Below are 15,765 nucleotides of genomic sequence, written 5' to 3'. Positions count from 1 at the left end.
TCAATGGCGCTATTAATCTTGAAAGTATCGCAAATTTCCAGAAAATTTGACAAATGAGTATTTAGATCTTTGTCTTGCAAACCATTGAACTAATCATATTGTTGTACCATCTGAATAGTGTTTGGATTTAGTTCGAAGTTATTTGCAGTAATGGTAGGTCGTATAATACTCGATTTAGCCCTAGTTAGAGTAGGTTTGGCATAATCGTACATAGTACGAGGAATAGGAGCAGGAGCTGCTGCAGGAGGTAGCTAAATATTCTGATTATCACTCATCTCTTTAGTAATAATAATGTCCTCTTGTTAGTCTACTAAATTTTATCAATTCTACTTTACTTCTCTACGATTTCTATGAGTAGTACTTCCAATCTTGTTGTCGTAAATCAATGGTCCCGACGGGTTTCTTCTAGTCATAAACTAAATGAACCTGCCAGAAGCAAACAATAGAAAAATTAGAATGTAAAAATTAAACTAAGACAAAAATATAAAATAAAAACAGAAATGGCTAAATTAATAAAAATCAAGTGTTCCTAATATTTTAGTCCTCGACAACTGTGCCAAAAACTTGATGTGTCTCACGTGACTAACTAAAAATACGACGGAGGCAAGTGCACCTATTGGTAGATAGTATAGCTATGGTCAGTAGAGATATCGTATACACGAGGACTAAAAGTATTAGTAATTACTATTTTTCTATTATTTAGCCGACAAACTGAAGTAATGTTTTTTAAAGTAAATTTACTAAACTAATTTAATTAAGAACTCAACAGAGAATGAATAAGGAAAATAATCAAAAGATAACCAATGAGAGAGACAATACCCAGGAAAGAATCTACCTAGACTTCTCCTATTAGTTTGAATCTAAATTAAACGATTTATTCACTTGGTGTCTTGATCCGTAGAAATCCCTAAATTATGTTAATATCTCTTTTGAGAGTAAGAACAACTAACTCTAGGTTGATTAATTGAAATCTCTTTCTAATTAAAACCCCTATCATCGTATTAACTCGATCTATGGATTCCCTTATTAGATTTGACTATAATCATATAGATTTATGTTGTCCTATTTCTATGATTGCATGCAACTCCACTCAATTATACTAGATCTACTCTTAAATAGGGACTTTTGCTCCACTGAATTAAGCATATTAAATATGAATTAATATCCTAAAAATATTAAAATAAGAAATAAGCACACATAATTGAGAACAAGAATCAAGTACTTATCATGTAAAACAAAAATCAAATAATAGAATTCATCATAGGTTTCATCTTCCCTAGGTATCTAGGGAATTAGTTCATAATTCTGAAATAAAACATCTCAAAGTCAGAATAACTACAAGACATAAAGAAAATCATAAAAACTTCAGAAGAAATTAAAAGGAGGTCTTCGATCTTGATGGAAATTTGCTTCAGATTTGGCTCCAATGGTGTTCTTCGAGTGTTTTCTTCGATCCTCTCTTATGGCTCTCATATCTCTTTTTCTATTTGGTATTTATAGACTTTAGAATGCTCAGAAAGCCTAAAAATTGTGCTTTTCCGCGTGTTTGGGAAGCAATGTGCGAAATCGACATGGGCTGGCACATGGGCGTGTGCCCAGCCCGTGTGGATCCTAAAATCTGCTATATTTGTTCATTTTAGCTCGATTTTCACTTCTTTCGCTCCCAAATGCTCACTTAAGTATAGGAACATGAATTCAAAGGATCAGGAGCATCAAATTCACCAATTTGCATAAATAATCGTCCAAAAACGCATTAAGAATGAGATTAAAATATGTTAGTTTTATCATTAATCATGGAAGAAAGAACAACTTTGCCCTTGCTTAAGCTTTCAAATTTCTTCCTGGAGCTGTTGAACTTTACTCCTCTATGAGCAGCAAGAAAAGCACATTCACTTGCCTCATGGACTCACATAGAAACCCTTTGTTCTTGCGTTTTTAACTTGCTAACAAGATCAACAATTGTCAGACTCGTCATTTTACAAGATTCCTCAATAGATGAAATTTTGGCATTAAACTTTTGAGGAACATTGATCATGACTTTTTCAACCGCCTTTTCATCAAGCAGTTCTTCACCATAAAGTCTGATTTGGTTTACAATAACCATCAGCCTGGTTGAATAATCTTTAATCATCTCATCCTCCTTCATTTGCAGCATCATAAACTCTCTTTTTAGAGTTAAAAGTTCTGTTTTCTTCACTCTACCACCTCCCTCATAAGTTTCTTTGAGTTAATCCCAAATAACTTTTGGTGTTTCAAGATTCATAATGCTTGTGAAAATATGATCTGCTAACCCGGAGTGAATGCATGTTAAGGCTTTATCTTTTTTCAAGATTTCTTTATCATAAGCTTTGAGCTGAGCAATGGTAGGATTTTGTCTCAATGTTGGTGGATCTTCATCAGTTTCTACAACTTTCCACAAGCCAAGAGATCTCAAATAAACTATCATCTTAACTAGACATGATAATGAGTTCCTATGAAAATAGGAATGGATGTTGAAATAACATTAGAAGAAGCCATTGGAAACACTCAAAAAATAGCAGTAGAACCTCACAGCCATCAAGAAGACACTCTAAATACGACTGTTGGTGTAAATTTTGTTACAAAAAGAAAGAGAAGAATAAAGAAGAAAAAATTTACAGCAGACAAAACTAACAATAGCCTATTACTAAAGGCCTAAAGCAACTGACACACAAAATATATATTTGATTTCCAATATCAAACTCAAAATACATCAACCGTCCTTACCAAAAAATCCAATGCAACCTTGATGGCCAAAACCTTTGCTACATTTGAATCGATAATACCCAAAGCAAGAATGTCTCCTGACGAATTCCTTAAGACTCCCCCACAGCCCCCAGGACCCGGCTTGCCCCTAGCGGATTCATCCACGTTAAATTTGAAACAACCATGGGGAGGTGGAGACCACGATAACCCTTTGCGAACAGCACACCCGCGGCTTGACGGAACACATAGCAGTGGGTTATCCCACCAAGTCGACTAAAAAATGCACACATCTTCTTTTGAAGCCCGAATTCCAATAGTGTTCTCAATTTGGACAAGAAGATGCCTGCGATCTTCAATTGTTTCCCTTCGAACCTAGTCGCTTTGCAACCCTACCAAATTGACCAAAACACTGCGCAACAACTCTTAAACCACCACCTTTTAATAGTACCTATGAAATTAAACTCCCAGCAACCATATCACACTTTAACAGCACTTATCAAATACCAAAAGTTAACATTTGTCTCTGATGAGCAACTAAACTTGATAAGCTACCAAAATAAGGTAGAGCCAGACTACGACACTACAAAAAAAAAAAATGAGCTCACATCTTATCACGAATATATTTAATATAAACAAAGTATATTTAAAAATATTTCGTACCAACTTTTTTAAAATTTGAAGTGTTAAGTGATAAGAAATTTGTTGTTTTATAAATAAGATCATAAATTTTAGCATTATAGATTATAGATGAAAATAATATTGAAGAGCTTTCCCATTTAAAAATCCTATTTGAATTTGAATTTAATCAAGTCTAATGCTCTTATACAGAAAGATGTAGAAAATATATTATGAGTTTGTTTGCATGGACAAAGTGGAGAAATTCTTAGAATAGGAAGAGGCTTTGCCGTCGATCGCTATCAATCCGGATAGCACAAAAGAAAAGACAAGGCGTACAGGCAAAGACAGCACACCAAGAAAATGACATCAACTGAGAATGCCGGGCCGGCCAACGTTGCTTCATCCACATCGTGCCTTATGATATTACCAACGCTACGCTACCTTTTCCAAAATTACACCCTCTTTTTCGTTGTTGCCGAATCATATTCCGGCTTCTTTTTCTCTTTCACTCTGGCATTGCCGGCGGCCCTCATGGATCGGAGACTCAGCAGAGACTCATCGTTGCAGAAGAAAGCATTGGAGAATCGATGCAAAGCTGAAGCCGACCAGCAACATGTTCCCGACCTCACTGATTTCATCAACGACATGTTCTTCGGAACTGTCGATAATGACAAGAAAGCTCATTATAATTTAACTGGTAAGTCTACGGATGAAGAAGACGAAGATTTTGATTCTAGCACAAGGAGTAATAGCAGCAAGCTAACTCAGGAATGGCTGGAAGAAGCTAGGCGCATGATGGCTTCATCTCCTTCTCGGAGTGACTCGCCTTCTCGCCTTGTTGGTTCACCTAAGTTCGCCGCCGCTCAACCGAGGCGGCTTTCCCTGTCATCATCTTTTGAACGCCGTGACCCTCTCTCCAGGTCTGCTAGAAGGTAGGAGTATTTCTAACATTCATTCATCTGATCTATACATATACATATATATGAATCCAATCGAGTGTGTTTAAAATACAGGAACAGGCAGTTGGAAGGATTCAGTGAAGAGATTCTAACGAAATCAGCAAAACACAGCCGCAACAAATCAGAAACACCAGACACGGTGAACTCTCCTAGTCCTACTGATAATATATCCACAGCCGAAGCTGTTCATAAATGGTTCTCCAACATCCTTAAACCCACCAATCATACACCACCGTCTAGTGCACCACCTTCCCCGACAAGAAATGATCTAACCTCTAGTTTGCCACCTAGGCAATCAACCTTCCGCAGGTCACGATTCCAAGCAGACCCATCTGCCCGAGTCCCAGTCCCCTCCTCTACAACTCTCAAAACTCAACTTTCTTTGCAAGACACCCAGTTGCTTTCTCCTCCGAAAAAACTGGTTGAATCGACTCACAGGAGGTCAATATCGTCTTCCACATGCTTCTTTGAGCAGAATAAGCCTCTTTCACCTCCAAGGAACTTGGTGGAGTCTGCTCAGAGGAGGTCTATATCTAAGTCGACGTGTTCATTAGAGAAAATTGCACCAAGGAAGAGTAATGCAAATGGGTGGTCCAAGGAAGATGATGGAACTCGAGAAATTAGCCTTAATAAATTTCTAAAAGATCAGAGAAGTAAGTTCGAGATGATATTGAATGGAGAGGCTGGATCCAAGGCCAAGATCGTCCTGTCAGGACCTTCTAACAGTTAAGTATATTCATGTTTTGATTACGGGGTGTGCGTTATGGGAATTAGTCTATTAATTAGAAATGTAGGTGGGTTTTCAGGTACGAGTTCAATGGTGGCAGCTATATGCTATGCATGGCTATTAGATAACAGAGGTAAGAAGAGTAAAGGAGGAGAAGAAGAAGGGTGCATTGTGGTGCCAGTGATGAATGTTAAAAGGGAAAGAATGTGGAAACATAGGCAGGCGGCTTGGCTCTTTCACCATGTTGGCCTTGATGCTACCTCACTTCTCTTTGCCGAGGAGGTACTCTTTCATGTTCCAATGATAAATATAGGATGATTATTGAATTTAAAAATTGCTCCATGATAGTTTTTAAATTCATAAGAGTTTAGGTAGCTAATAATAATTCTCACACGTATATATAGTTTTAATTTGACACAAGTTTACTATTATTAATTTTAAAGTGTTACATTATATTTGTACTATTATTAGGGATTGACTTAATTAGTATCACCTATTAATTGAATCGAGAAATTATGAAAAAATCATTTCTTTTATAAAATAATAAACATTACTTGAACAAATATTTTTTTATTTTATATTTTATATAAAATCTAAATGCACATTATATAATTTAAAATTAATGTACCATAATTTTCATTACCTTTTACCTCTATTATTTTAATTAAAACCTCATTTATTTTTTAGATTATATTTTATAAACATAGTTATTACATTACTTATATTAACCCATAATCTAATCTATTAGCACTTTCAACAAAGTGATTGCATGTGGCTTGCCGTTGGCGTGCAAATTTATACGTGGAGAGTGTATTAAATACAAATTCATATTATAATTTAATTTATGAAGTTAATAGGTATGGTTAATTAGTCAACTAAGTTTTAGTTCAATTGACATTGATATTGTTATTATAGTAGGAGAATGTGAGTTTGAATGCCCTAACACATGTTTATCTTCCTATTTACGAGTAAATAGGGTTAAAATTATATTAAAAAAATACCCAAATTAAAATGTGGGTGTCAGATACAAAAACATGCTAGATATATTTTTTTTGAACTTTTGTTTTTTAAAAATTTTATGTACCCATGTCCTAATATCTATTGAGCACTAAAACTAAACATGAATACTTCAATGTCTGAGGATCAGGTGGATGTGGAGACTCTAATGATGGCTGGCCAGTTAAGCATCCTTGTAGTTGGCCAAGATATTCTCAAAACAAATAGAGAGGTCAGTAATATTAACATCCATAGCTACTTACAACCTTTATTTCTTTTCTATTCCACCAACTTCAGGACATAAATTAGTTTGGGTCTTTCTTATAGGTTGGATCTCAATGCACAATTCTAACAGATAATTATTGTGAAGCTGCATATGAACTACTGCAAACCCCTATGCTGAAAAAGCTTTTGGTAAATTCCCATTCACTATATTCTTCAGCAGGCAATTCTGGTCTGTGATTCTAAACTGGTTTCTTTTTTACAGCTTTCTGGCATTCTATTAGACACACAAAATCTGAATGTGTATGCTAAACTGTCCATGGCTAGAGATGCAGAGGCAGTTCAACTACTTCTGGTCGGCTCGGTCCCGAATTATCGAAATGCTCTTTACGATCAATGTAAGAACTTCCATATCTATCAACAAACTTAACCTCAGTGAATGAAATTTATCTAATTTTTGGGTTGTTTTCTTAGTAATGCAAGATGAAAGGGACAATTCGTTCATTGAAGTATTGCAACATACCTATGGAAAGCCCTCTAATGATGGTAATTAAGCAATCCATATATATATCTGATAACCTTAAACACCATAGTTGTAAAATTTCTGTTGATTGTATAGGTGTTGATGATACTGTTTATACGATGTCGGAGACGAAATCACCGTCTATTTCATGTCGTGAAGCTTCTGCAACACATTCTGATAAGACTTCTAATGATGCAAGGAGTGCAAAAGTTAACAAGCCTCCTTCAAAACCAGGTTTTGCTTTGTTTTTAAACATGTTTTTCATGTTGCACAAATATTGTTTGCATGGCCCAACCTATACAAGCTTACAATTAATCATATATATATACATACCGAGTGCTTTAACTGATTTTTTCTTTGAAATTCTTTTTCCTGGTTTATGTTCTTTGAACGAAATGAAGCCATTAACGCTCATGTTTAAACCTTAATTTGCAGCAAAACCTGGTGCAGTACCAGTGAAAGGTGGAACAGATTCAATAGCAGAAGCATCTCGTGGAAAGAACAAGTTTTTTCTGGCAAAATGGTTTGGTTTTGGATCAAAATGAATTGAAAATGGAAATCGTCTTCATCTTTTTGGCCTGAATTTCCAATCATCCAAACTTATTCTTCTTCTTAGGTATTATTCTTTGGCTGGCTTTACATTTTTGAGTGGTAGAGTACCATAAATTAAGAATGTATTGAGGAAAATATTACATGTGGTATCTAGATTTTTTTAAAATATTTTTTTAAAAATATGTATTAATATGATTTTTTAAAAAAGAATTATATTAATTAGTATGATTATGAAAAATGGTATTTAAATCAAGTTTACTTAAACATTATCTTTCATTTAATTCCATGACTAGTAAGCTTGAAATTACTAATCTAACTAAAGTTAAAAATGCTAATAATTAAGTTAATAATTTCAATTTCAATTTTCTCCTATTATAATCGGTATGTTGATAATTAAACTTAAATTTATGAATCATTCGATACATCTCAAAAAATAAAATTATAACTCTCACTTATAAAATAATTAATAATAACTAAACAATATATATGTTGACACCTATTTTTTGTTAAAACGGGGTCGACTTGGATTTTGAAAAAAAGAATGAAAACGGGAGTCGCCACCAATCTTTTTTTGATGAGGTGTGATCGGGTCATCTCGAAAAGTGGTTGTTTTTAATAAACGATTTAATTTTTATTAAAATAACGATTTTGATCTACGAAATTCAGAAAACGGGTTCGGGAGTTGGTTACGCACGAGGAAGGATTAGCACCCTCGATACGCCCAAAATTGGTACCTAGTTGATTAATTAGTGTCTTAGTGTCGGAAATTGAAAACCTTGAAGAGTTTTAAAAATACGATCCTTAAAAGAAACTCTGATAACGTGAATTGAAATATAAGATTCTCTTGTTCCGAAAGAATATCACATCCAGCACGTTAGGACACGATACTCTAAACCATCGAAACCAAGATCACCTTATAGTTTAATGAAACCATACTTTGAAGTTTTAAGAGGATATTTGGCTATTTAGTTGAACGAGAAATCGAAAACTAGCACGTTAGGGCACGTTTTCTCGATTTTCCAAACGCGAAATATTGCTTTACTTTAAAAGTTTAAAAAGGATATTTGGCTATTTAGTCGAATGAGAAATCGAAACCCAGCACGTTAGAGCACGTTTTCTCGATTTTCCAAAAGCAAAATATTGCCTCGTTTTGAAAAAATTTTCCTTTTGAGGAATTTTGAGTAAGAACTATCGTGATATTTAACATGATATATGCTTAGTTTATTAAACATCGTATGGGAGCAAACAAATATGTTTTTTCTAAAACATAATGTAAGATACAATAATAGTGAAATAATGTAAAGTAACCGTGTGGACGAAATATTTGAAAGACAAATAATGGGATACAACAATAATAATGATGTGATATTGATAACTAAATTGCAGCAACAATAAATGAAGCAACACAAAATAAAATAAGATGAAAATAGGAGACACGTAATAAGAAAAGGTAAACATCACACAAAACACCAAGACAATGAAACAAACAAATAAAACTAAGAATAGAATATATGTATGAATGTATGTATGTATGTGTATATATTTACAGATTGTAATAATATAAAAATATATGTATGTGAAGTAAAATATGTATACTTATATGTAAGTATATAAGAATTATGAAATATGAAAAATATATTTAAGCATGTACAAGTATATATATATACATATATGAATTAAAATGTGTATATTTACATATATCTATGTATATAAAAATATGAAATATAAAATATAAAAAGTATATATTTATAATGAATGAAAAGTATGTACGTAAATATATATATTATAAAAATGTATGAACAATTTGAAATTATTAATATTAAAATATTTTAATATAGATAATAATATATAAGATGATAATATATAAATTTAAACCAAATAAATAAATAAAAACTTGAGATAAATACTAGTCAATCTAAAATAGTTTAAAATAAAATAATATACAAAAGAAAATCTTAAACAATAAAAGAAACAATTTTTTTTTAAAAAATATATAAAAAAATTAATGCAAAACAATTTCAAATAAATAATAAATGTAAAGGCTTAAAACAAATAATGATAAAATAGCATATATAAAAATTAAACACATTAAGGACGTGGTTGAAACAGAATAAAAAACGGGTCTTAAACTGCAAATACATGAAACAGGTGGCTAGGGGGACCGAAATAAATTGCGCTGAGGACATGGGGGACTGATTGTGCAATATTCCCCGTCCCTTATGCGCGTTGGTCTGTACAGGACCAGATTGAATCAGGCGCAAAATTCTGTGGCCGAAATTAAAATGAAACAAAAGGCAGCATTGAATGTCCACAGAATTGGAGGGACTAATTGCATAAAATGCCCATTAAGACAAAAATGTGCAACTCTCCAAGCTTTCAAACGGCACAGTTTAGAATCTTATATAAATAGAAAAAAAATAAAACCCTAAAAAAGAGAAATCAGCCCCCATTTCTTTCTTCTTCTTTTTTTAAAAAAAAACTGAGGATCCCAAATCCCCTCAACCCCTTTTCTCGGCCGCTCCTGATCGCCGCTATGGCCGGTGGCCGGCGTAGCGCGACGAAATCCTCGATCCGTGCATTTGAGGCATATTCAGAGCGCCTGAACTTCGAAAAAGGAAGTCGAGGAGAAAACAAGGTCTTTGGCCCCCTCTCGAGCCTGAATCCGACGATGGCAATGGACCATCACTGGCCGGTTCAAGGGCCGATTCAGGTATTTCTTTCCTTTTTCTTTTTTTTATCTTATTTGCTAACCTTTTTTAAAATAGATTTTAAAAAAAAAGTAAATAGAAAGAATAATAGAAAGAAAAATGAAAAGAACAGTTTGCAAAAGAAAAAAATATCAACCTTTAGAATTTGGTTTCTGAGTTTCGATTCACTGATGTGCATTTTTTTTACAAAGAAAATCGAAGAAGAAGTACAAAAATGGCTCTTGTTGTTTTTTATAGGCCATTACAAACTGTTTTTTTATTGATTGCTCTTTATTTCTTTGCATTCATTTCTTTCTGCAGCTGGTCTGAAACGCGTGGAGGGCCAACGGCTGCAGTGTCAGAGGCGTGCGCTGAAGGTGCCTGGTGGCTGGGGGTGGCAGACGAGGAGGCCACCCGAGGCATGCGGCTCTTAGGGTTTCTTTTACTCATTTCTGCTGAAAATGTTAATGTTGTTTGGGCTAGGTTTTTAATTTTTGGGCCCATTTGTGACTGGGTTATTATTTTTACTAGGCCAGCAAATTTGGGCTTCTACAGCTGCCCCTCTTTGCTCGTTTTCGTGTAACGAGAACAAAGCAAAGACTAAGAAGGACCAAATTTGTCTGGTCTCGCCGAGGCTTGGCTTCTTTGGGTACTGCTTCAATCCACTACGTCTTATTACTTCGATCCTCTTTACGACATCTTTATAGAGATATGACTTCAATCTACTCTGTTGCAACTCCATGGGGATGAGATTTGTGGTTTTAATCCACTCCACTGCAACTTCAGGGAGATAGGATTGGTTTTTTTTCGTCTGCTCCACCACTGCTTAGGGAGATAAGACTTGGTGCGATTTGCTCTACTACTGCTTAGGGAGATAAGATCTATGGTTTTAATCCGCTCCACTGCAACTTCAGGGAGATAGGACTTGATGTGATCTACTCCACTACTGCTTAGGGAGATAAGATCCGTAATCTTCAATCTATTCCACTGTTGCTCAAGGAGATAGAACTACTGGCTTCAATGTACTCCACTGTAATCTCAGGGAGGTAAAATCTGCCATCTTCGACCTGCTCTGTTGTTGATGCAGGAGGGCAATATCTGTTGTCTTCAACCAGCTCTGCTACACCCGAGAGAGGCAAGGTTTGTGTCTTCGATCTGCTTCGCTGTTAATGCAGGAAGGCAAGATCTGTTGTCTTCAACCAGCTCTGCTACAACCGAGAGAGGTAAGGTTTGTGTCTTCGATCTGCTTTGCTGTTAATGCAGGAAGGCAAGAGCTGTTAATGCAGGAAGGCAAGATCTGTTATCTTTAACCAGCTCCACTGCAACCGATGGAGGCAAGGTTTTCTTTTCGATCTGCTCCACTATTAACACAGGAAGGCAAGATTTGTTATCTTTAACTAGCTCTACTGTAACCGATGGAGGCAAGGCTTTGTTTTCGATCTGCTTCGCTGTTAATGCATGAAGGCAAGATCTGCTATCTTTGACCAGCTCCACTGCAACCGATGGAGGCAAGGTTTTCTTTTCGATCTGCTCCACTGTTAACGCAGGAAGGCAAGATCTGCTATCTTTAACCAGCTCCACTGCAACCGATGGAGGCAAGGCTTTCTTTTCGATTTTTCACTGATTTATTCTCTGGGGAACATGACCTGTATGATGAACCTAATTATGCCTAATGATTAGGATGACATGATCAAAATGAATCAAATGCTCCTTAACTAGACATGTGTGAATGGTGTTTGCATGAATGTAGAATTTTATTTTTTCGAGAACGATCCCGCTTAGGTTGTCATTGCTCGAAGTTTACTAAGACTTTGTGACTGACGTGTTACAACGCCTTATCGCTTGACCGGCTTCTTCAAAAAATCACTTAGTCAGATTGCCCCCTATAAACCTTAAAGTTTAATCCATTAGGGCGCACACTTTGTGCCACCAATCTCTCATTGCAATCCGAGGGTAGAAATATGGCTTTTCCACAATCTTCTCTTATCCAATTTAAGGATACAAGATCTACATCATTCTGGTTCCTTACACCATTCCCAAGGCGTCGTACCAAAGACTTATGTGTAAATGAAGGCTCTCTTCTTCGAGGTAACCTCTTCCTATTGCCTGATTAATCATTGCTTGCTTGTTTATGTAAGCTTTGTCACCAGCATGATGTCTTGTCAATCAACGCATTTGACAACAAAAATCCAAAGAGAAATTCTAAATTTAGACTATTCCTTCTCAAATTTCCAACCTTTAAATTTGGTGTGCTCTAAACAATAGTCTTGTTTCAGGTTCCTAAATTATTTAGAAACTTTTCAGAGTAATATGCAAAACTTCATTTGTGAAAGTTTTATTAGTCCATTAATCATTATTCCAATGCAACATGCTTGCAAAAATGGTCATAACAATGGATAAGAATAAAGTTGGTTCTGAGCATAGCTCGAAAGAACAAATTATCGAAAATAGTAAAAAAGGACGACAAATGAATTAATTGGGAATGTACATCTTGGAAAGAAAAAAAATTCCAAGAACAAATATAAGAATTGGGTGCCCCAGATATCACAGCTTGAACTTCTCTGTACAAACTTTCTGAAGACCCTTTTGAGTTGGACATGTGTTTAGGAGATCTACAGTGCTCTATCGATGCTCCCAAGATGTCGCCTACCCTTTCCTGTTAATTCAGGTATAACAAGATCAACACATGCCCCAATCTGATCAAGATTCGAATTGCTCTGATCACTTCATGCCCCATTCTGATCAATATTTGAGCCGCCCTTTTCGGGTTTTCAACCCAAATCCCCTTTGGTCTCAAGGCGCCCTTTGCGGGTTTTCACCTTGGCCTCTCCACTTTCTTTTTCTTCTTTGTTCTTTTTTTCATTTTTGATTTTGATTTTGATTTTTTTTATTTTTTATTGAATCTGAACTCTTTCGATCAGAATCAATGTTTTTATATATAAGATTTCTCACTTTCATCTTGTACGCGAAAAACCTTTATTTTTTTCATAGAGCCCTTTTGAGGCGCAACTACGACAGAAAACATCTTGAAGGGATGAAAACTCGACTTCAAATGGGAAAACCTATACTGACTCAACGAGAAAGGTATTGCCCCGACAAAGAATTGCATCGTTCCTACTACAAATTTCTGATATCGTGAGTTGTGCAGATTTCTTTATCAGTGTTTATCGTAGGCATATCCTGGTATGATCCCTCTTTGAACAAGGTCTTACTTCATCTTTGAGGTTAGGTCAATTCTAAGCTCACAAATTCTAATAATTCCTTGAGAAGTAGGATCTGTTTATCCTCTTGTTCTACCATCCTCGACAAGTTCAGAGATAAGCTACGATCTATGTCATTTCCAAAGCCATGAGATCCGTCTAAACACATGCCTCACTCAAGAGGAAAATCTGAGTTTGTAGCAGTGTCATTCATGTAATTGATATCTGAAGACCCATAATAAGTACCAAAGAATATGCAAAAAAAATGTATAAATTCATGAATAATTATTTATACAATATGATTATGAATGAATGAATAAAAATTTAGAAGAAAATTCAAAAGAATGAAAGAATTCAGAATTGTTTGTAAAGAACGAAAATATTGGCTCAGTAATAATTGCAAAGATGTATTTCATTAAAATAACAACGTTCAGACATGAGCCTATTTCACAAAGGAAATTTCTATCATTTTTAGGCTAAAAAAACAAAAATGTTCTAAACATTACTTTAAAAAGCTCTGGAGACTATAGGGTTTTCTTCCGCAGTCGAATTGCTTAGAACACTTCTACGTTTATAAGGGTGGATATCTAACAAGGTCCCTTCTTCAGTTACTTGTGCATTGCATTCACTCCACTCGTCAATTATGATTGGGTAATGGATTTTCCACAGTGGAGGAATCATCAAATTTAACGACGCCCATACTGATAAGCCTTTCAATCATTTTCTTAAAAGCAATGCAATTTTCTATGGAATGCCCCGTATTTCCCGCATAATATTCACATTGTGTATTCGCATCGTGCCATTTGGGGTACGGAGGCTGTGGAGGTTTCGTGTAGAGAGGGGCAACAATGTGCGCGTCGAACAAGCTTTGATACAGCTCCTTATACGACATGGGAATTGGCGTGAACTGGAGGTTTTCAGCGCCTTGTTTCACATAAGATTCTTGTTTTGATGAACCTTGTTGACTAGCAACCACTTTTCTTGGCTGGTTCACCGTAATCGACTTGTTGTATGTACTCACATGGTTCACTTCATTCTCCTTTTCCTTTGGGATTGACCTTCTATTATCCTTCCCACCATCTATTCTTCCACTTCTGATGGCGTTTTCAATCATCTCGCCAGACATTACCATATCTGAGATGTTCATAGTAGCGCTTCCCAACATATGGTTGATGAATGGGGCTTTCAGAGTGTCGATGAAAAGCATCGTGGTTTCTTTCTCCAGAAGAGATGGCTGGACTTGTGTCGCTACCTCTCTCCATCTTTAGGCATATTGCCTAAAGCTCTCACTTTGCTTCTTTTCCATGTTCTGCAATGTGATTCTATCGGGTGTCATATTTGTTACATGGTTGTACAGCTTTATGAAAGCCTGTGCCAAGTCCTTCCATGAATGGATGTTGGCGCGGCTTAACTGGTTGTACCATTTAGCTGCAGACCCGATCAGACTGTCCTGGAAGCAGTGGATCAACAGTTGATCATTGTTGACGTATCCTGTCATTCTTCGACAGAACATAGTTATATGAGCTTCAGGACAACTAGTCCCGTTGTACTTTTCAAACTCCAGAATTTTAAATTTGTGAGGGAGTACTAGATCAGGTACCAAACCCAAGTCCTTGGCGTCGATTCCGCAATGATAGTCGGTGTTCTCCATGGCCCTAAAATTTTCCTCTAGCCATCTACATTGATCCTCAAGTTGTTTTGGTAGGTCCATTCTTGCCTTTTCTATTTCCGCCATATCATCGAGATCAGGGACCACCGGATTAGTGGGGTTGTCCCCGGGATTAGAACCTAAGCCCGTTTGAAAGTGCACTGGTATCGAGGCGTCGGCCTGATATTGAGGTCTAATATTGACAGGTATTCTTTGCGGGCACACATCTGGTTGTGCCTGGGTACTAATCGGGGTGAAACCCGAAGGATAAACAGGGTCCTCATGATCGACTCCAGAATCACCTACGGGGCTTTTTCCTTTATCTTTCATTTCCCCCCAACCTATAACTGCTTCAATTGGTTTATCATAGTGTTCTGGGATTCTAGCATGTCTTGCTGGATTTTTTCCAGTCGTTCGTGCATCTGATCTTGCATCTCTCGTTGCAACTGTTCCAATCTTTCCAACCTTTGATCCATTGCTTTCGTTTGACAACGAGTACCGTAGTGATATTTGATTAGATTTTTGTTGGTTTCCAGGGTAACTGTCATAATTTTACCTAATTAGGGTCATTTCGTGAAAATCTAATGCATATGATGCAATGTAACGCAAATGCATGAAATGAATGCAAAAAGAGACGTTGATTCTTGGTTCAATTCTATTAGAACAACTTGACTAGAAAACAAATCTCTTTACATAAAGCGGATATTTACATATTGCCCTAATACTCGAAGTGAGGACATCGATCCTTACTCCAAATGCCAAGATCTAATCTCGCGAACTCACCAAATGGATGCCTCTTCTATCACCATGTTTGCTAGATCTGGGTCGTGCCCCATTGGTCATTTGTCCTCACGTCATTAGCTCCGTTAGTAGCTCTCGAATAATCTTAGTCGATTTGAATCTTCTAAC

General features: G+C 36.0%; 1 protein-coding gene across 1 annotated transcript; it reads left to right on the top strand.

The window, feature by feature from the left end:
* The first annotated feature begins 3,794 nt into the window (after positions 1–3,794).
* On the top strand, positions 3,795–7,446 carry LOC107949735 (uncharacterized). Its single transcript, XM_016884489.2, has 9 exons — positions 3,795–4,274; positions 4,356–5,026; positions 5,108–5,310; positions 6,176–6,256; positions 6,352–6,438; positions 6,512–6,644; positions 6,721–6,792; positions 6,866–7,003; positions 7,205–7,446. Exons 1-9 carry the CDS (start codon positions 3,874–3,876, stop codon positions 7,312–7,314), a joined length of 1,896 nt encoding a protein of 631 aa, XP_016739978.1. The 5' UTR covers positions 3,795–3,873; the 3' UTR covers positions 7,315–7,446.
* The last annotated feature ends 8,319 nt before the right edge of the window (positions 7,447–15,765 follow it).

The sequence above is a fragment of the Gossypium hirsutum genome, chromosome D03 (genome assembly GCF_007990345.1).
Source record: "Gossypium hirsutum isolate 1008001.06 chromosome D03, Gossypium_hirsutum_v2.1, whole genome shotgun sequence".
In the NCBI taxonomy this organism is placed as follows: Eukaryota; Viridiplantae; Streptophyta; class Magnoliopsida; order Malvales; family Malvaceae; genus Gossypium; species Gossypium hirsutum.
The sequence above is the reverse complement of the archived record's forward strand: the minus strand, read 5'-3'. Positions and strand labels throughout refer to the sequence as shown.